Source organism: Chiloscyllium punctatum, chromosome 41 (genome assembly GCF_047496795.1).
Source record: "Chiloscyllium punctatum isolate Juve2018m chromosome 41, sChiPun1.3, whole genome shotgun sequence".
In the NCBI taxonomy this organism is placed as follows: domain Eukaryota; kingdom Metazoa; phylum Chordata; class Chondrichthyes; order Orectolobiformes; family Hemiscylliidae; genus Chiloscyllium; species Chiloscyllium punctatum.
The window spans coordinates 12,336,273-12,358,972 of NC_092779.1; the positions used below are offsets into that span (position 1 = coordinate 12,336,273).

The window sequence follows — 22,700 nt, forward strand, 5'->3', positions numbered from 1 at the left end:
AGAGGAGAACCACCTATACGACGTATTCAAGAAGAACGGATACTCAAAAAACACAGTGCACAGATTCCTCAAGAACAAACCACGACAAGCAGACAAAACACAGCCAGAAACCCTAACCACCTTACCATACATCAAAGAAGTTTCAGAAATGACAGCCAGACTACTGAGACCCCTCGGAATCCTAGTAGCACACAAACCCACCAACACTCTCAAACAAAAACTAACAAACTTAAAAGACCCAGTACAACTCATGGACAAAACCAACGTCATCTACAAAATTCCATGCAAGGACTGCCACAAACACTACGTAGGACAAACAGGAAGAAAGTTAGCCACCAGGATACATGAACACCAGCTAGCCACAAATAGATATGACCCTCTCTCCCTCGTATCCCTACACACGAATGAAAAAAACCACCATTTCAACTGGGACAACACATCTATCCTGGGACAGGCTAAGCAAAGACATGCCAGAGAATTCCTAGAGGCCTGGCACTCCAACCACAACACCATAAACAAACACATAGATCTAGATGCCATCTATCAACCCCTCAGAAAATGAACAGGAAATGACATCACCACAAACCCCAGGAACCCCATCCAGGAGAAAGATATAAATAGAAAACAGAAGACAACAGCTTCGCTTCACTTGGAGGTCACCACTGATGATGTTACCTAGCCAGGTAATGAAACGTCTGGATATCAAACCTACAGCTCAGCGAGCAAACCTACACCCTAAACCTCAACCTGAGCTACAAACCTTGCATCAAAATGTTTCTTGACTGGGCACCAGTGTAGGTCAGTGGGCACAGCCGTGGGGAGAGGAGAATAGGATCTTGACGGGAGTTAGGGCTCAAGATGCAGGACTCTACATGACCTCACATTGACAGAGAGTGAAATTAGGGGAGACCAGTGTGCAAAGACTGTGAATAGTCCAGGCTGGAGCTAAGGAAAACAATCATGTGGATTTCAGTAGCCAATAGCTGAAACTGAAGCAATGTTGGGTAATTTCACAGTAAAGAGAGGATTTTGAGAAGACAATAAAGGTTCTTGTGCAGTGGTAGCATCCCAACCTCTGAGGAAGGAGGCCCAGATTGAAGTCCCACTTGTCCCCAAGGTGTGTCCCAACTGCTTCAGAAAAACAACTCGAAATAAAAGTTGTATTAAAATCATAAAGGCAGTGGAAGACATAGAAGATGGAAATCGATGAAGGAAAAGTTTCAAAACTTGGATTTTACAACCCAAACATTTCTGGGTGACTCCACGCAGTTAGTCCCAGACAGAGCTCAATCCTTGCCACTTCCCCTCCGTCCAATTGCCCAACTTGTGGAGGCGGCGTTTATTGGGAACACAGCACGTTTGCACTCGGCTCTCTGAACATGCCCAACAGCTTTGTACAGGGCTGTCTGAGAGACACGCCCAAAACCTACCTGGAGGGCGAGAGAGGAGGAACCTGGACAGGAAGCAGAGGCCGATGTGGCGGGGAAAGAGGAAAAAGAAAGGAGGGGAAATAAAAATAGACGCCCACAATTGGTGAAAGGTTTAACTTTGGAAAACACCCTCGCCCCCTGTTTGAAAGTTCGGAGGAGCGATGGGGTTCGCTGGGGTGTGCTTTCTGCTGTTAATGGGCTCCCTCCGACTAACAGGTAAGAGCTCACCTGGTTATTGGGGACATTTACAAGTCGACTGTTGTCGCTGCACTCGCTTCTCGTTGCTGTTTAGAAAATACAAAAGTTGTAATGTCGATTTTTGTTTTGTGCTGAGGTGTTGACTTCAGGTACAGCCTTCTCCTCCTAGGGACTGAAATTTGACTTTTGAAATAAGTCCCTCCCAGCCGGCCGTGTCTCAGTTGGTAGGCTTTCTGCCTCTGTCTCTTGTCTTTCATTCTCGCTCTCTTCGATTCAGAAAGTCTGGGTCAAGTTCCATTCAGGGCTGGAGTGCTGAGAGCATGGCTGAGGGTGATGTCTCTCACATGGGGTGTTTAGCAGAGGTGCTATTCGCCATCACGCATGGTCTCAGAAGGTCCCATGGAACTGCTTTGAGGAATAGTAGTAAATCCCTGGAAGTGTGTGACAGTCAACGTCGGGAAGCAGATTCTCTTGCTGCCTGTGGGATCTTGCTGTGCAGCAATTGAGTGCCAGGCTTCCTACCTTCACAATGGTGACAACACTTCAAAAATATGTACATCAACTGGTCACAAAAAAGGTGTGATACTAATGTGATTTTTTTTTAAATAAGAAAGAATTAATAATGTGGGGAAAAAAGTTTGAAGTCTTAACATAAAATGTAGAACAGTACAGCACAGGAACAGGCCCTTCAATCCACTATGTCTGTGCTGACCACGATGTGTGTCTAAGTTAATCCTATCTACCTGCACGTGGTCCGTATCCCTCTATTCCCTGAAGAAGGGCTCATGCCCAAAATGTCGATTCTCCTGCTCCTTGGATGCTGCCTGACCTGCTGCGCTTTTCCAGCAACACATTTTTCAGCTCCCTCTATTCCCTGCCTGTTTCATGTGTCTGTCTGAAATGCCTCTGAAATGTTACTAACATATCTGCTTCTCTCACCTTCCCCAGCAGCATGTTCCAGACACCAACCCTCTTGTGTCAAGAATGCTTGCCTTGTATTTCTCGTTTTACATTCCCCTTCCCAATTTAAACCAATGCCCCCTAATATGTGACATTTCCACTCTTGGGGGGGGGGAAAAAAGACTGACTATCCAACCCATCCATGTTCCTCGTGAGTATATAATATTGTGAGAGGCATGGATGGGATGGATAGTCAGTCTATTACCCCAGAGTGAAAATGTCAAATGAAAAAAAAGGAGGCATAGGTTTAAAGTGTGTGTGTGTTGGGTGGGGGGGCAAGGTTTAAAGGAGATGTCTTATTCATTCTATTCCTTTCTCCCTTATGTACTTACAACACCTCCTTAAATGCACCTGTGAATCAGTGGTTATAGAGAAAAGGCAGGAAAGTGGAGCTGAGGATTACTGGATCAGCCATGATCTCATTGAATGATGGAGTAGGTCTGAAGGACCAACTTCTGCTCCTATGGTGTTGTATTATATCCATCATTCTCACCATTGTCATGAATAATGAAGTTTCTTCTAAGTTTCTCCCAACTGGATTTCAGTCTAATACTCTTGGCCCTGTGCTGAATTTTCTCCCTTCACTGCAAACACCACCTCCATGGAGCTGTTAAACCCTTTTACACCCTTAAAGACCATTAGCAGGTCAATCCTGAGCCCCTCTTTTCTTTAGAAAGGGACCAGCCTGATCAATCCAACCTGGTGGTAGTAATCTCTTAGTTCTGGTATCAATCTATTTTCAAAAGCTTGTTCAGCTTTTCTTTTTAATATTGAGTCTAAAGCCAATCCTGAATTATAATAATATGCAGTCCTCTATGGTGGTCTGGTCTCTCCGGGTCAAGAACATTTCCAGTCCTGGTTGTGATGGCCCTTTTGGTTTCCCCTATCACCACCATCTGTTTTAGTTTTGCCAGGATGGGATCTTTTTGTGTCGATGATCTGATATTGTCAGCGGTGACCAGGAACGTGTCCAAAAAGTTTAAAACTAGAACGGTCTCTTCCAGTGGCAACACCACTGCTCATGTATCTGCCCGAGGGAGGCAGCTCAATGCACTTGCATTTACCATTTGGCCTCCCAGACAGTGTTCCAACCTGTAATTGTATGCACTCAGAATAAGGGCCCGCAGCTGAATTTGACCTGAAGTTGTGGATGACACAGCCATGTCCTCTTTAAGTATCCCGAGCAGGGGCTTTTGGTCAGTTACTGTCACAAATTTACATCCATAAAGGTACTGGTGGAACTCCCTCACATCAAAGATGACCGCCAAACCTACCTTCTCCATCTGGACATGTCTTCATTCAGCATCAGCCAAAGTCTGGGAAGCATGAACTATTGGGGGTTCCTCTCCGCTGGACTACCAGTGAGCCAACACCGCCTCAATACTGTACGGGGAGGCATCCCATGTCAGTACCACATCTCACTTAGGATTGTAGTGTGTCAACCCCTTAGTTGATGACAGCTGCTTCTTCACTTCCCTAAAGGCTACATCTTGGCTGTGAAACTATTTCCAAGGCTGACCCTTTTCCCACAGCAAGTGTAAGGATGTCAGAATGGAGGCCAGGTGATGTATGGATTTTCCATAACAGTTCACCAGCCAAAGGAAAGACCTAAGCTCTGATATAGGTATGGGAGCTGGGGTACCTTTGATCGCCCTCACTTTATCTTCCAAAGGGTGTAACCCAGTCTTGTCAACTCTGTATCCAAGTAGATCACTTGGTGTGCTTGGAACACACATTCCTTCCTCATTAGGTGTATTCTTGTCTTGGAGAAACATTTAAGCTCTATGTCCAGATTCTCAAAATGCTCTTTATGGTCTTCCCAGTTATTAGCACTTCATCCAGTTAAATGGTGACCTAGGGTAAACTTTGTAAGATGTTTCTCATCGTCCAGTGGAAAATGACATAGGCAGATGATAACCCAAATGGCACTCTCATAAAACCTTTATGGTATTAATTGTAGCATACTTCCAGGAGTCCTCCTCATATCGCAACAGCAAATATACACGACTCATAGACTTATACACTTAATGGTAAGGTCTGAGGGAGTGCTGCTGAACAAAGAGACCTTGGAGTGCAGGTTCATAGCTCCTTGAAAGTGCGTCGCAGGTAGATAGGATAGTGAAGAAGGCCTTTGGTATGCTTTCCTTTATTAGTCAGAATATTGAATACAGGAGTTGGGAGGTCATGTTATGGCTGTACAGGACATTAGTTAGGCCACTATTGGAATATTGCATTTAATTCTGGCCTCCCTTCCTTCTGTAAGAAGGATGTTGTGAAACTTGAAAGGGTTCAGAAAAGATTTACAAGCCTGGGTTGGAGGATTTGACCTACATGGAGAGGTTGAGTAGGCTGGGGCTGTTTTGCTAGGGGCGTCAGAGACTGGGAGATGATCTTATAGACTCATGAGGGGCATGGATAGAATGAATGTCCAAGGCCTTTTCCTAGGGGTGGGGAGTCTGAAACTGGAGGACTCAGGTTTATGAGAGGAGAAAAATTTAAAAGGGATCTAAGGGGCAAGAGAGTGGTGCATGTGCGGAGGTCATGTTGCGGCTGTAGAGGACATTGGTTAGGCCACTTTGGGAATATTGCATGCAATTCTGGTCTCTTTCCTATCGTACAGATGTTGTGAACTTTGAAAGGGTTCAGAAAAGATTTACAAGGATGTTGCCAGGGTTGGAGGATTTGAGCTATAGAGAGAGGTTGAATAGGCTGGGGCTGTTTTCCCTGGAGTGTCAATGGCTGAGGAGTGACCTTATAGAGGTTTCTAAAATTATGAGGGGCATGGATAGGATAAATAGACAAGGTCTTTTCCCTGGGGTGGGGGAGTCCAGAACTAGAGGGCATAGGTTTAGTGTGAGAGGGGAAAGATATAAAAGAGACCTAAGGGGCAACGTTTTCATGTGTATGGAATGAGCTGCTAGAGGAAGTAGTGGAGGCTGGTACAATTACAACATTTAAAAAGCATCTGGACGGGTATATGATTAGGAAGGGTTTGAAGGGATATGGGCCAAGTGCTGGCAGGTAGGACTAGATTGGGCTGGGATACCTGATCGGTATGGACGAGTTGGAGCGAAGGGTCTGTTTCTGTGCTGTACATCTCTATGACTCTATGAGTAGCTTTGTGAAGATTAAGCTTGCCTCGGCCCATGGCAGTTGTATGTAGAAGTCCCCTATGTGAGGGATTAAGTACTTATCCAGCTGGTGGTGATGGGGGAAACAAAAGGGCCATCATAACCAGAATTGAAATCTTTGTGGACCTGGTGAGATCAGATCACCGTCGTGGATTGTGTAGCCAGGTGGACATTTCCATCCCAAGCCTGTTAAGGGCAGCCCAGACCATCTGGGTTTGCTTTATTTTCCTTTTTAAAATGCCCATTATTTATCAAATAGTTTCAGACATCTTACATTATATTGTTTTCTCCTCGACATGCTGTCCTACAGCTCCTTTTGCCTCTTAGCACGGATTCCAAACATTGACACTGGTCATACAGGGGCTTGCAAAAGCTTTGAAATTCTTCTCATCCTTTGAGATCACCCACGCCTTCTCTCCTTTTTTTTTGTGTGTGTGTACTGATGATTGGCATGACTGGTCCAGTTATAGAGTTTCCACTTCAGTTTCTCCTGCAGAAGAATCTCCCATGTTATTGAATTGAAGCCTTTCTTTGGAAGATTATCAGCTTAGAGGGATAGTCCTTCAGACATTGAACATTACACTGAATAGATCCAGTCGACCAGTGATCAACAGCAATGCTAACTCTCCTGTTAATGCCTGATGTCCATAGCTGTTCCAGGCTGAAGCCTTGTCCAGTGTGGTACCTAACAACTGGTCAGAGGGGCCTAGTAACTGGACACTGAACAATGCAGCGTGCTTTAGCCCGCTGTGCTTCAGGCCTGTGGATGTTTCTGGCCGGCTGAACCAAGTCCACAGCCTTTTCTGCCCATCCTTGGGAAAACAAGTGTTCAAAAATGTTCCATCTCGACTTGGGACTGTGGCTGCTTATTAAATGGCTGAAATCCTCCTGGAGGAAGATGGCTGAGAATGATCCCTGGGTCGGCTTTATTTTATAAAATCAGCCAGTTCAGAAGTATTATTATTCACATCTGGAGCAGTTGGAAGTTGAACCTCCTGGCTTGGAGGTAGGGATACTACTACTGTGCCACAAGAACCCTCCTAAATTTATTATGTTCAAACACATACCCAGCTCTTGAATAACCAGGGCTTACATGGGATTTGAACTGAACACCTCTCATGCACCATCCCAAAGAAAGAATCATACCCTGAGACCAACGAGCAACACAAGCTGTGGATTTGCCTGTTGTTTTCATTACTCTGAAGTCCCATCCCACTACTGAGTGACTTTCCCACCACCTTTTTTAAAATGTTTTTTTCAAAAATGACTATACACTATGAGTAAAAGCACCTGTGTAGCCAATTGAGTATTTATAATACCCACCTTCGGGTTTGTTTTCCATTCCTTTTATACCCAGGAGTGGTTTCACGCACAACTGAGTGACTTTCCCACTACCAAAATCAATGAGGCTTTTTTTTTCGCATTTTCTTTTCCTTTAAACCATCACCAATAAAACACCCAATTAAATATTCATGTGCAAAGTCCTGGGTTCAGTTTCTAAAGGACTCTGATGAATTCCAGCTAGGCAGACCATTGCTCGTTACCAAGGGAACTTGTACTCAATGAGCTCCACAGGGAGATTAATTAGTGATTCCCTATGGGCCTTGGAGGGGTTATCACGATGTATGAGATTCTTCTGCTCTACCCTATTTGGACTCATTTTCCAACAAGTATTCCTTCTTTATCCTTCCTACCAAACTGCTTTGCTTAGCACTTATCTCCACTAAAATGCTTCTATGATTACTACATCAGTTCTGCAAGTTATTCAAATTAACTATTGAGTTCAGTCAATTTATCTTCACCTGAAAGTGGCTGTCCAGACAATGCATTCCCTGCCTTTGTAACACAAAGTCATGCTGAAATCCCAGGATTTAATATTTTGAGGGGAAAAAAGCTAGGCAATTATGTCCCTCACTGTTCTTACTCAAGACTGATGCTCTGACAACTGATTTTTGAGCATTGCCTGAAGGGACATGATTTCAGATAATGTGTAGGAAGTAAAATGTGAGCTCAGTTGTTTACCACACTGAAATCAATGAACATTATTGGCTTCCAACACGGTGTGGTTATTCCTGGTCCTTGACCTTCATAATATAAATCTGCAATGCTGTCCAAATATTACTAAAATCTTCAGCTTCAAATGCACTAATAAACCATTTATATTTGCTGGCGGTGGTGAGTCTGTTTCCAGGTTTCAGTCAATGGTAGGGTCAGAATTTAACAACACTAGGATGATATTGAATTGAACTCTGTATCTAATGGTCTTGTTCTTCGACTGTCTGAATTGTATTTACGTCTGAATGTTGTGTTTGATAGCTCCTGCTGTTAGTGCCAAGGGTGACAATGCAAGTTACAGTTTTGAACATGTGTATGGACATTGGAGAAGTGTGTGCAGTCTATTTAAAGACACAGAGGGACAGGATCAACTGAAGCAATACTCCATCATTAGTTTATAACTATTTCTTAATTTTAAAGAAAATGATGCCTTGCAAAAGAGATTGGAAAATCCTAAAATGACTATCGCTGAAGAAGATGTTATCAGATATTAATTCATCCACTCGAAGCCTCTAGATATATTGTTTCCAATGCTGCATCTCTCATTCTTTTTTCACCATATCCATTTCCACAACTCGAGCTTTGGTTCCTGGTTTGGAATATCAAACTCCACAGGTTCTTGCTTTTGAGCCTTATCCTGTGTGTGCATGTATGTCTTTCCTTGTGTGTCTCTGCCTGTGTAAAACTTTGCAGTTGTTTGCAATAAACTTTATATACCACCTATTTGCCCAAATCCCTTTGTGTTGTTGGTTTATGTTGTCTGCTTTGATCCCACTGCCCTTCCTAATTTGCTGTCAACAGTATATCTGTCCACTTTATGTTGAGCTGCTGTTTCTCACTTTTGTAAAGTAGTGGTTTATGTAAGTGAGTTCCATTGCTACCCACTCTGTACTTAATACGCCCCCAAATCCAGCCTATCTCCACGATGACAGCTTATTACTTTCTGTTTTCAACCAGGTTCTTAACGATTGTCAGGGATTACCCAGAATCTCCAATAATAGGTTTTCATGTAGGCTTGCAAGAGCAATCATTTATGTTTATGTAATCCCTTTGATATAATAAAATCTCACATGGTATAGAGCAGACTCTAACACCGAGCCACGTAAGGTAAGATATAGGTAGGTGGTCAAAAAGTCAGTCAAAGTGCTAGATTTTTCTATGACTTCAGATCAGACCTGCAAACCCCTGAATTTCAGTGTAATACTTGGTGGAGGAAAGGAAATGAGCAAGTGTGTTCTAAAAGGGAAGAGCCCACGCTGAATCCCTGCTCACTTGTTGAGTGGGGTAAATGAGATAAATAAAGGATCTTCTTCAATGAGGCTGTGGAGCCCAAGTCCTCCTGGTGGAGGTTTAGCCCATTGACAGTGTGAGGTTGTAATTGAGTCGTCTTGAATCTGGATTGTAATGAGAGCATCCCAGTGTGGCTGGTAAACCGCATCTAAGGTTAAATACTGGCATGGCGCCAGTAGGGAACAAATATCGGAAGGGAACTTTGAATACAACTTAAGGATTGCCGTAAAAAAAGGTTGAGAGGCAGAAAGACTTGGGGAGGGAATTCCAGAACTTGGCACCCAAGTAGCTGATGGCATAGCTGCCAATGGGGATGTGATTTAAACTCCAGATTGTTGTAAAGGTCAGCTTTGTTGGAGTGCAGATATGCCAGATGATTGTGGAACTGGTCATGGTAGAGATGGTAAGAGGTGAGACCGTGGAAGAATAACCAGGAGCCAAAGTCACTGAGTTTGGGCATGATGTGATGAATGGGATTGATACAAGTCAGAACCTGAGCAGTGTAAAATCTATCTATACAGTAAGGTGGAACCAGCATGATTCTGGAAATGGCGATGGCTTCCACACAGATAAGATTGAACAGATATGATCTCCCTTTCGTGGATCCACATTAAGATTGACTTACAACTCTCCCATTACAAATAATAATTACAGATTGATGTTGTTTGCAGAAAATAAAAGCTCATGCTTTAGGGGTAACATAGAGGTGAGCTAGCTGTCAAGAAACAAAGTAGGCATAGATGAATGTTTTCTGATTGGGACGATATAATGAGTGGTGTGCCACAGCGATCAGTGCTGGGACTTCAACTTTGCATAACTTTGTAGAAGTGATTTTGAATGAAGAGAGTGAACATGTGGTGACTATCTCTTGCAGATGATGCAAAAATAAACAGGAAAGTAAGTTTTGAAGGAGTGGAAAAGACTGAGTGAGCAAAGACACGGCATTTCGATTTTAGTAGAAGAAAATGTCAATAATCTTTTTATGGCAGTAAGTGTTTTTTTAAAAAAACACACAGATCAAAATGGTGAGGAATTTGAGAGATCTGTGTCCTGCAGTGTTAATCGCAAAATGTTAGTATACATCTATAGCAAGTAATTAGGAAAGCTCGTGTATTATTGTTCTTTGCGAGGAGAATTGAACATTAAACTAGAGATGTTACTCTTCAGTTAAACAAAACAATGGTGAGTCATGTCTGGAGTACTGTTGAGAAATTATTTCGCAGAATACTATCTGGAATGGGTGTATTGTCTAATGAAGAAAGGTTGGACAGGCTAGGCAGGGGTTTAGAAGAGTAAGAGGGGACTTAATTGAAACATATAAGATTCTGGAGGGGCCTTTGCTAAGGGGGAGGATGGATAAGATGTTTTCTCTCATGGGACAATCTTGAACAAGGGGGTCACTAATTAAAAGGAAGGAATCAACCATTTAAGGCTTGGAGCGGAAAATTTTCTTTTTCTTTCACAACATCCTGGAGGTTACCATTGACCGTAAACTGAACTGAACCACTTGTATAATGGATACCGGAGAAAGTCAGAGGCTAGGCATCCTGCAGCAAGTAACCCAACTCCTGACTCCCCAAAATCTGTCCACCATTTCCAAGGAGCAAGTCAGGAGTGTGATGGAATATTTCCCACTTGCCTGGATGGGTGCAGCTGCAACAACTCCCAAGAAACATCATCCAGGACAAAGCAGCCCACTTGGTTGGCACCACATCCACAAGCACCTACTCCCTGGAAGGAGCACAGTAGCAGCAGTGTCTACCATCTATAAGATACCCTGCAGACATTCATCAAGTCTCCTTAGACAACACCTTCAAAACTAATGACCACTATCATCAGGAAGGACAAGGACAACAGATGCATGGGATCACCAACTCCTGCAACTTCCCCTTCAAGCCATTCACCATCCTGACTTGGAAAAATATCACTGTTCCTTCACTCTTGGTAGATCACAATTCTGGAATTTCTCTCCTTACGTAGAGCACTGTAATAGAACCAGAGGGCATGTCACCACCTCCTTCTCAAGGGCAATTAGTAAATACTAGCCCAGCCAGTGACACCCACATCTGTGAATGAATTTTTTAAAATCCGAGGGTTGTGAATTTCTGAAGCTAACTTTCTGGAAAGGTCGTGGAAGCCGGGTTTTTGAGGGTTTTATGACCGAGGTTGATCAGCGAGGGAGTGAATGGCTATCAGGAGCAGTTGGGATTGTGGGTAATTGGTTACCCACAATCTTATTGAAACCTGGAGTGGACTTGAGGGGTCAAAGAGCCTACATCTGCTCCCGATTCACCTGTGTGCTTTTGGAATCTCATCGTTCACTCTTGACGACTAATTCTGGTTTTTGAAAGGAACAGACCTGAGTTGGTGAGTCTGTTGATATCGGGTTTTTTTTGTTAATAAAGAACTGCAATGGTTTGCTTCCAACGTTCTATTGGCTGACTGTCAGTGCATCACAGATCCCTCTCCTGGTCTCCTTTCATCAATTTCCATCTCATTTTGTATCAAAGCAATTTAATTTTAGACCATAAGACCATGGGAGCAGAAATTAGGCCATTCAGCCCTTCGAGCCTGCTCCACCATTCAGTTGTGGCTGACTGGTTTCTCAACCCCATTTTCCCCACTTTCTCCCTGTAACCTTTGATCCCTTTGGTAATCAAAAAAACTATCTATCTCCGTCTGGAATACACTCGATGACCTGGCCTCCACAGCTGTCTGTGACAATGAATTCCACAGATTCACCACACTCTGGCTAAAGAGGGTTCTCCTTATCCCCATTCTTAGCTTTACTCTAAGGCTGTGCCCTCGGGTCTTCATCTCTCCTGCCAATGGGAACATCTTCCCAACGTCCACTCTGTCTAGACCGTTCATTCACCTTTAGAGATAACAAGCACATATTTGCCTTTGTAAAATTTGATGAATGTAACCATTCAGAATATTGTAGCATATGGGGATAATAACATTGTGCTAATAGTTAGACTGCATAATCAGTGATGACAGATCCCATCAGACTGGGACCCACATAATGAAGGTTCTGGTGAAGTCCAGCTCAACTATACCTCTGTACGTTGTGATAAAGGCTTGGACATTATTTGGAAACCTCCTCAAGTAGAGGTCAATGAGGTTTTCATTTTCACTTCTCTGAAGTCTTTTGTGTTTTTATTTTGAAGGTCAGAAACTTTTTGTTGCAGTGGGTGAAAACATCATTTCTAAGAGGTCATGCAACACAAGCTCTGAGGTTAGAAAATCGTAGAATCCCTACAGTGTGGAAGCAGGCAATTCAGCCCATTGAATCTGCACCAAGCCTCCAAAGACCATCCCACCCAAAAACACCCCATCGCCCTGTGTTTCCCATAGCCAATCCACTTACCTTCATATCCCTAGACATTATGGGTAGAACATCGAGAAGTACGGCACAAAACAGGCCCTTTGGCCCACCATGTTGTGCTGAGGGTTAAGCCTAATGTAAAAAATAATAACCTGCGCACCCCTCAACTCACTGCTATCCATGTGCATGCCCAGCAGTCACTTAAACGTCCCTAATGACTCTGCCTCCACCACCACTGCTGGCAAAGCATTCCATGCATTCACACTCTCTGCATAAAGAACCTACCTCTGACATCTCCTCTGTACCTTTCACCTAATATTGTAAAACTATGACCCCTTGTACCCATCAATCCTGCCCTGGGGAAAAGTCTCTAGCTATTGACTCTATCTATTCCTCTCATTATCTTGTATACCTTGATCAGGTCACCTCTCTTCCTCCTTCTCTCCAGAGAGAAAAGTCCGAGCTTATTCAACCTTTCTTCATAAGGCAAGCCCTCCAGTCCAGGCAGCATCCTGATAAACCTTCTTTACACCCTCTCCAAAGCCTCTGTATTTTTCCTGTAGTAGGGCGACCAGAACTGAACACAATATTCCAACTGTGGCCTCATCAAGGACTTGTAGAACTCTAGCAAAACTTCACGGCTCTTAAATTCAATCCCCCTTTAATGCAAGCCAAAACACCAAATGCTTTCTTAACAACCCTATCCACTTGGGTGGCAACTTTGAGGGATCTATGTACTTGCACACCCAGATTCTTCTGTTCCTCCATACTGCCAAGAATCCTGTCTTTAATCCTATATTCAGCATTCAAGTTCGACCTTCCAAAATGCATTACTTCGCATTTATCCAGGTTGAACTCCATCTGCCATTTCTCAGCCCAGCTCTGCATCCTGTCTATGTCGCGTTGCAGCCTGCAATAGCCCTCGATACTATCAACGGCACCTCCAACCTTTGTGTCGTCTGCAAATTTACTAACTCACCCCTCAACCTCCTCATCCAAGTCATTTATAAAAACTACAAAGAGCAGAGGCCCAAGAACAGAGTCCAGCGGGACCCCACTCAACACTGACCTCAGAATACTTTCCATCTACAACCACTCTCTGCCTTCTGTCTGCCAACCAATTCTGAATCCAGATAGCCAAATCTCCCTGTATCCCATACTTCCTGACTTTATGAACAGCCTACCATGGGGAACCTTATCAAATTAGCATAGCCAATCCACCCTAACCTGCACATGTTTGGACTTGAGAGGAAACCGGAGCATCAGAAGGAAACCTACACAGACACAGGGAGAATGTGTAAACTCTCCACAGACAGTCACTTCAGGCTGGAATCAACCCTGGGTCCCAGGCACTGTGAGGCAGCAGTGCTTAACTTCTAAGCCACCTTCCCACCCCTATTGACAAACTACCTCGTGAAATAATTGCTGAAAAGCTTACTAAGTTGGGCTTTTAAGACCTGTAGAAAGAAAGGCCTGAATTAGTTTCAGTTCCAAATGAAAGATCCATATAAGCAGAAGGACAGTTTAGTTTCTTTTCAGTCTCCAGGCAATCCTATCTGGAAAGGAGTGTTCCACTGTTTTAGCAGGATTGGAAAATGCCCTGAGCTTTCTTCGAATTCAATAAGGATTGTGAGTCCACCTATATCTGAATCCAAAAAGAAACTATAACAGACAGAATCACATCTGTAGAATGCACAGAAATTTAACAAAAGGACACTGTGAACTTGTCAGAGTCGAAAAGTGTGGCACTGGAAAAGCACAGCAGGTCAGGCAGCATCCAAGGAGCAGGAGAGTTGCGTTTTGGGCATAATGATATTCCTAATGAAGGGCTTCTGCCTGAAATGTCGATCCTCCTGCTTCTTGATGCTGCCTGACCTGCTGTGCTTTTCCAGCAATACAGTTATTGATTCTGATCTCCAGCATCTGCAGTCCTCACTTTCTCCCTCTGTGAACTTGTCAGTTACATAAGAAAATTTTAAAGTAAAATTTGTGATGTCATTTCCCTGGTGGTTGAGTATTTGTAAAAGTTTTTTTTTAAGGGAAAAATGGGATGAATCTTTTGTTTTGCTGTTTATGATAAAATCTGTGCAAATTGTCACCGTTTTCCTCTTTTGTTAAAAATACATTGTTAGCTGCTTGGAAATATGTTCAGAAACTGGCCATCGCAAAACAAAATTCCAACAAATGTAACTTCTATGGTCTGTCAAGCCAGGTTTCACTCTGGAGTTTATTGCAGTAATGTGGTGTCCATTTTTGTTTTACCAAGTTTGTGGATAACACCAAAATTAGAGGTGTAGTGGGCAGCAAAGAAGGTTACCTCAAATTACAATGGGATCTTTATCAGTTGGGCCATTGGGTTGAGGAGTGGCGGATGGAGTTTAACTTAGATAAATGTGAGGTGCTGCATTTTGGAAAAGCAAATCAGAGCAGGATTTATACACTCAATTTTAAGGACTTGGGGAGCGTTGCTGAGCAAAGAGACCTTGAAGTGCAGGTTCATAGTTCTTTGAAAGTAGAGTCGCAGGTAGATAAGATAGTGAAGAAGACATTTGGCATGCTTTCCTTTATTGGTCAGAGCATTTAGTATAGGAGTTGGGAGGTCATGCTGCAGCTATTCAGGACATTCGTTAGGACACTTTTGGAATATTATGTGCAGTTCTCGTCTCCTTCCTATTGGAAGGCTGTTGTGAAATTTGAAAGGGTTCAGAAAAGACTTAGAAGGATGTTGCCAGGGTTTGGGCTATAGGGAGAGGCTGATTAAGCTGGGGCTGTTTTACCTGGAGCGTCGGAGGCTGAGGGAAAATCTTTATAGAGGTTTATAAAATCCTGAGGGGTTTGGATAGGATAAATACACAAGGTTGTTTTCATGGGATGAGGGGAGTTCAGAACTAGGGGACATAGGTTTATGGTGAGAGGGGAAATATATAAAAGGGGCAACTTTTTCGCACAGAAGGTGGTACATGTGTGGAATGAGCTGCCACAAGATGTGGTGAAGGCTGGTACAGTTGCAACATTTAAAAGGCGTCTGGATGGGTATATTAAATGGAAGGGTTTAGAGGGATATGGGACTGGATTAATTTAGAATATTTGGTCAGCACAGACAAGTTGGACTGAATGGTCTGTTTCTGTGCTGTACATCAGTATGACTGTATGACCCCTGTTCTATTTGGGCTGACCTTGACCCTCCTCCTGGATGACATCATAGTACCTTGGGTCGCACCTGCCTTTGTTCAGGAAACTGATGTCATCAGTTCTTGTAAATTACTCTTTTCTAGTTTGTATATCTGACTTCAGATCATCAGGGCTTACCACATGCAAATCATGTGCAATTTGATCATGCTGTAGTGCTGGTTATCATTGCTTCCTGGTTCTTTGGCTGTTGCCAGCCTTGAGTTGTATGCCACAGTAACCAGCCCTGATTCTAAAATATTTGTGTTTTCCCCATTTTAGAGTTGGTTGGCTGACTGACATCTACAATTGGCATTATCATCACTGGTCTTCCTATACCATTGACATAAAATCCTTCCAGGTGGTTCCTGCCGGAGACCTGTAGCATTTGGGTTTGGTTAGATTTTTGTTCTTTTTAAATGTGTTTAGACACAATAATTAATTAGATAGATTTACCCCTTCCACAAAATCAACTTTGTTTAACTTGAGGGTCACCATATCTTAGGCAGGGGGAGAGAATTTGGGATTTATGCTGACCTCAGCTGGCTGCAGTTTGGCATCATTCTGCATTAAAATCCAGCCTTCCAGCCAAGTGAGCTAGCATATACTGGAAGACATTTTTTTTTTAATGTCTTTTTCATTTTGCACTTGCTGCCCCCTTGCTATTCCTATCCCTACTACAGTGGAAACTCGATTATCCAAATGAGATGGGTGGGCACTATTTCGTTCAGATAATCGATTTATTTGGAACATCGATTAAATGCCTTTCCTCTGGGGCTCGGAGTTTTAAAGTCTGCTCCCTGCTCAGGAAACTAGCAGCAGCACAGAGCACGCAAGCCCCTGCCTCCAACACCGACCCCCCCCCACCATCCAGCACCACACCGCCCCACCCCCCCAATCTGGTCCAACCACTCCCCCGGCCCCAAACTCGGTCCAACCCCACCCCCAGCACAAAGCGCACAAGCCCCCGCCCCAACACAGCCCCCTGTCAACCCCCGTCCCCTCTCCGAGGCATCCGGACTGCATACCAACAACAAGACTGCTGCTGCAGTTGCCTTTGTTGGGTAAGTCTCCAAATAGCGCGCACACAGCCACAGCCCCACACACAACTTTTTACTGCAACGTTTTGACAGGTTCCACCTCTGCCCTGTGCAGGACAATGTTGGAGAGATTATTCCTGGGAAGCGGGGGTGGGGGGGGAGGGGTTAGGGTCCACCCCTCTGTAGAACTCCATGGAAAGGACAGGGAGAGAGAGAGGGAGGGAGGTCAGTCATTTGGAGACTGTGTGCCTGTTTAATCACTGTAACAAAAGACGTGATCGTTGTTGGAAACACATCTTTGATGTAATGTTTCTATTGGGACCTCAAGATCTCCTTCAGATAATCCGATATTCGGATAATCGCGGTTCCCCTGTATTTAGCCATGGTTTGTGATATTCTGCACTGTTACAAACAGTTATCAGTTCTGAAATGTTATTCTGAATGCTTCTGACTTTCATGCCCAATACATATTCTGTCCAGCATTGACCTCTTGCCCCAATTTCAATGATCCTTGGCCCTGTCCAATCTTACCTGTTGACTGATGTCTCTATCCTGTTTCTTTCCTGACTCTCCCTTTTTATTTAATCTGGGTGACTCTCGTCCATTACCTCAGTGTTACCACAAGCCCACTTATCCTGACTTGTCCCTTATCCTTTCCTGTGCAGTTCTGAAAATATTCCCAATTATTCATGAAGATAGCATTGTTACCTTGACACCAGCCATTCATTTAATACTTGTAGGTTTTTGTTTTTTGTTACTCTTCACTTGTTTTTCCTTCCGAGCATGGTATTTTGCAGAGTTCAAGTTTATTCCATCCTTGTGTAAATGGTGAATGACTGCAATTGGATTTCTGCTTGGCCCTTCTTGGTGTTCCATGGGTAGCTAACACACACTGTGCTGTTAAGCGGTATTTTCATGGCAAAAGTAGCCATTGTCTTTGTTGGGCAAAGAGTTCCTCTGATTTCTACATTGACCCTTGGTTTATCTGTTTCCTGAGCTAAGTCCTCTCCTGCCCTATGACCAGGATGCCATCAGTCTGTGGCTGGTGAACTGGTGAGTGGTGTGTGGCCGGTAAAGTGCGAATGAACTTCCTCAGTCATCGGTCATTTTACCAGTAAAAGGAAGTGCAGTGACTCACACAGAATGTATGTGGCCATTTTGGTTCATGGAAAGGCCATCTCTCTTTGACTGCCTGACTGGGTGGGGTGAATGAGGGGGCAATATATTTGGGGGTTCTGTGGACTTTAGAAGGGGTTCCTTGCTAAAAAAAAAGCTCCCTCAACAACCCTGACTCCTTTCTGTCATTCCCCACACTCCAACTGTCAAGGCTTTTCCCCATTGGTCCCAGCACCTGAATCACTGTGCTACTTCCTTGCGCGTTGAAATGTAAACATCCTCCCTTTCTCCTTCCAGTTCCAGCAATGACCAACCCTCGATGGGGGAGCTGTTGAGCTGCCCATCCTTAGATTGGGCCAGCTGTGGGGAAATCCAGCCTGCTGTTTGTAATAACAATGGCGTAATGTCTGGCGCTAGCTCAGGATCTGCCCTTTACCCAACGTGGGGTACTTTCCCAAGTGCCTCTAAAACCCCAGCCCCTGCCATCTTGATCATTCTTGAGGAGCTGGAAGCTCGTAGAGTTACATGGTTATACAGCACAGAAAAGTCTGTCTAACTTGTCCGTGTCAGCCAGATATTCTAACCTAATCTAGTTCCATTTGCCAGCAATCGGTCCATATCCCCCTCAATCCTTCCTATTCATGTGCCCATCCAGATGCCTTTTAAATGTTGTAAATGTACCAGCCTCTACCACTTCCACTGCCAGCCATACATGCACCACCCTCTGTGTGGTTTAGTGGTTCTTTCTTACCTTTTTTTTGTATAACCTCTTCCTCGCTGAGGGCTATTGAGGCTGAGTCATTAAATTATATTCATCATATTCAAGGCTGAGAGAGACAGCATTTTGGTCAGTAAGGGAACCAAGGGTTCTCAGGAAAAGGGCAGGAAAGTGGATTCAGATCAGCCATAATCTCATTAAGTGGCAGAGCATACTTGAGGGGCTGAATGGCCTCCTTCTGCTCCCACACCTTATGGCCTTATCTGTTTCAAATGCCTTTATCTGGTACCCATCTCATGGGCTTACCAAGCCTTAATGCTTGCAACAAGGTAACCCTGTCCCTCACTTGTTTATTTCTTCATGGAATATGGGTATTACTGGCAATGCCAACATTAGCTGTGCATCCCTAATTGCCCCTAGCTTTGCTTGTTCGGACGTTTCAGAGGGCAATCGAGAATCAATCCCGTCACTGTTGATTGTCATTCTTTCGAGGTTATTAGTGAACAGGATGCTCACAATCAGTGCTGGTTGAATGATCACTAATAAAGACATTTCAGTGTATTAATAGAATTTAAATTCCAGAAAATGTTTCGCTGGGATTTGAACTCCGATCCGCAGAGTATAACCTGGGTACTTCGCTTACTAGTCTAGTGACATTACTACGATACCATCTCTGTTCTGACTGCTAATAGCCCATGCTCTGATGGACTGGATCCTACTTTGACTCAGAGTGGTTCACTTGCCGATAGTCGACTTGGTACTTGGTGGGTAGGTATCTAGAGGAGTGTGCTGGCCAGCTCCCCATTCTGAGAGGCAAAAGCCCAAGTGATGTCATTTCTCATGCTGAAGAGGATCGATGGAAATTCAATTTCCCAAGACACCTCAGTGCCCAAAAAGCACCAAATGCTTTCTACGGCATACCCGTGAATTCATAGAAACAGGGACATAGGATCAGGAATAGGCCATTCAGCCTTTTGAGTCTGCTCTACCATTCTTTATGATCATGGCTGATCATCAAGGGCTTATGCCTGAAATGTTGATTCTCCTGCTCCTTGGATGCTGCCTGACCGACTGTGCTTTTCCTGCACCACACTCTTTGACATCCAACTCAATAGCCTGTTCTTGCTTTTCCTCCCTACCCTTTGATCCATTTGGTCCTGAGGACTCCCCCTGTATACCCAACTCCTTCTCAAAATCACACAATGCTTTGGCCTTGACTGCTTTCTGTCATAACAAATTGCACAGGCTCTCTGTTCTCTGGGTGAAGAAATTTCACCGCATTGCAGTCTGAAATGGCTAATCCTGTATCCTCAGTCTGTGACCCAGACTGGTCTGGAACTTTATTTGAACTCCATTGGGATTGAGCCTTATTTAGATTGACCCTTCATACCAGTAGTGTGGGTGCTTCTAGTTAACTCATTCACCAGATCTCGGTGGGGCTAGCCAATCTGACATTACATACGTGCAGCACAGGAAGATAACTGGGACATAAATGAAGCCGCTTTGAATCTGTGCTGTGGCTGTTGCTTAATATTCAATCTGCTTACACTGTGACGATCGACTTGGTAAAAATTGATACCTAATAAAATCCATATATGGCTGTGGAGACCAGACCAATGTCTAGGCTGGGCTGTTTACTTTGGCAGTAACTGCTGCTTTTTAAAATGTTCAGTGAAATGTGCCAAAGAAAATGAATGGGAGCAGCGCTGACTAATTCAGGATACTTTTTTGTTAAGCTTTGAAGCTGATTTGAGCCCATTAAATCTTCAGCTCATGTGTGTCTCGTTTGAAATACGACTAACTTCTGTGATTAAAATACAGACATTTGCATTAACTCCTACTTGGTACGACGGGGTTTGGTACTTAAATTTGCTGGAAGTGGTCACCGACGTCAGCATTAGCAGAAAAATGTTAAAGTTGCAGAAATCCTTCTAAAAGCACTGTAGATGTTCACTGTCAGACATTTAAACACCACTGAGCAGATAAAGGGGACGATTTACTCCAGAAGGTCAGAAATAGGTTTTCATACATCCATTGTTTAAAACATCTCCTTACCCCATCCCCCCCTTGCTCTCAGTCATGGTCAGTGCCCCATATCTCATACCACCACTGTCCTGCATCCACCCCCATATCTCCCTACTCACTCCATGCCAACCCACTCCCCTTTATTCACCCTGATGTCCTCTTATACCCCATGCCATCTTATGCCTATTTACCCATCTCCCATGGACCTCACCATTCCCCTTAATTTTACAATTTTATCAGCCTGACATCAACTCATATCAACCCTACTTACCCCCTTGTCCTTCCTTCTCCATGCTAATTCACTGACTAGTGGAAACATCTTCTCCATGTCCTGTCTGTCCAGTCCTTTCAGTATTCTATAATACCTTCAATCAGATTGTCCCCTCATCCTTCTGAACTCCATCAATAAAGACCTCAACAACTACTCCACGTGACAAGACCTTCATCCCTGGGCCCCCTTCATACCAGCATATTGTTCCTTGGATACGGACCCCTCTTTGGTCCTGATTCCTACTGAGGTGCTTTAGTTGTTACTGAGATAGAAAAGATGCAGTTATCATGTCCCCGTATTACAGCCTGTGTGGGTTTAAATTTGAATTCAGTTTTTCATTTTAGGATGAGAAAATTGGTCTCTGTAAAGCTGACTATGAATCTGCTCACTAATGTGTTTAAAATGATGTAGGACCTGGACAGTGTAGAAACGATAGATTACTAGATTCAGTACTAAAGTCGTCAAGATATATAGAGCGAACTTGGGAAAATGGCTGATCATCTGCCTCAATGTCATGATCTCAATAGATGGAGTCAACTCAAGGGGCTGAATTATAGAATCCCTACAGTCTGGACATTGACCATTCAGCCCATCGAGTCCACACTGACCCTCCAAAGAGCATCCCGCCCAGATCTAGCCCATCCCTGTAACCCTGCATTTCCCATGGCTAATCCACCTAGCCAGCACACTGTGGGCAATTTAGCACGGCCAATCCACCCTAACCTGCACATCTTTGGGAGGAAACTCACGCAAACATGGGGAGAATGTGCAAGCTCCACACGGACAGTCGCCCGAGGGTGGAATCAAACCCAGGTCCCTGGTGCTGTGGGGCAGCGGTGCTAACCACTAAGCCACTGTGCCGCCCCTCCTATGTCCAATGTTCTTAAATGCAAGGCTACAGAGAAAGGGCTAGGCGGTGAAACTAACTGGGTTACTCTTGTAAAGAGTCCGTGCTTCTGTCACAATGGCCCTAAGAAGTAGCTTTTTTGAAATCTGATCTCCTTTCTTCACTGCTTTAACTACCAAAGCCATCTCTCATTCCTATTAGTATCAGCGAGGCTTGCTCAATTAGAGGCCAGTGTAACCTTATTGTCCTCTCTCCTGTCTCTGAGCAGAGCAAGCATCATCCCACTGGACACCAGGTGGAAAAAGAAATTGAAGTCAGTTTGTTGTAAGCATGCTCACCGTTTGTAAGGTGGGTGTTTGCATAGTGTTAATGCAAACAGATTGTGAATGCAAAGTCCAAATCCTTTTGTGGAGTTGGCTCACAGTTACTCACCTGTGTACAGACATCGATCCAAACACAGGGATCACATTACCTTGCAAAGAGTCAGCGTAATATTGAATTGTTTGAACACGTAAAATCAGCTTTGCGTAAATAACATGTAATAAGGCATGCTACATCGAGACAATGCACTGACTGGGAGCATCTAAGAAGTGGGTTCAACCCCCTAGCTGCTCGAAACAATGATTATTTGCTCAATAATGGTTGGGTGCGACTACACGTTGCTTCTCATCTGGAACATCTGTGAGATTGTTACAATTAATATGCATATTTTGAGAATTTTCCAGCTTTTAAATTCCTGCATCAGCTTTGTCAGTGTCTCCTAAGAACAGTCAATTTCCCCCACTCTCCTCACCATTCCAGGATTGGAGGTTACTGACATAGACCAATGAGATGTTGGAAGATATAACTGGGGGCTAATAGAATGGGTCTAATCACATGGAAGAAGAACTAAAGGTGGAGCTAATTTTCCTCTATTTTAAATGGGTCAGAAGCCAATGAGGCAAAAGAAGTTTGGAACCCCCAAGTTCCATTGTGATATGAACATTGACTGTTCACAAGAGTACAGTCCTGATGAAGGGCTTTTGTCCGAAACATCAATTTTCCTGCTCCTCAGATGCTGCCTGACCTGCTGTGCTATTCCAGCACCACTCTAATCTTGACTCTGATCTCCAGCATCTGCAGT

At 43.9% G+C, this 22,700-nt stretch overlaps 1 protein-coding gene and 1 pseudogene across 1 annotated transcript in view; one reads left to right on the forward strand and one right to left on the reverse strand.

The window, feature by feature from the left end:
• The first annotated feature begins 1,440 nt into the window (after positions 1 to 1,440).
• Positions 1,441 to 22,700, forward strand: part of cdcp1a (CUB domain containing protein 1a) — a 113,318-nt gene continuing 92,058 nt past the window's right edge. Inside the window, exon 1 of the mRNA XM_072560378.1 lies at positions 1,441 to 1,646. Coding sequence (XP_072416479.1) covers positions 1,592 to 1,646 — 55 coding nt within the window. The 5' untranslated portion in view covers positions 1,441 to 1,591. The remainder of the gene's footprint in view (positions 1,647 to 22,700) is intronic.
• On the reverse strand, positions 6,043 to 20,752 carry LOC140465143 (large ribosomal subunit protein eL13 pseudogene; annotated as a pseudogene).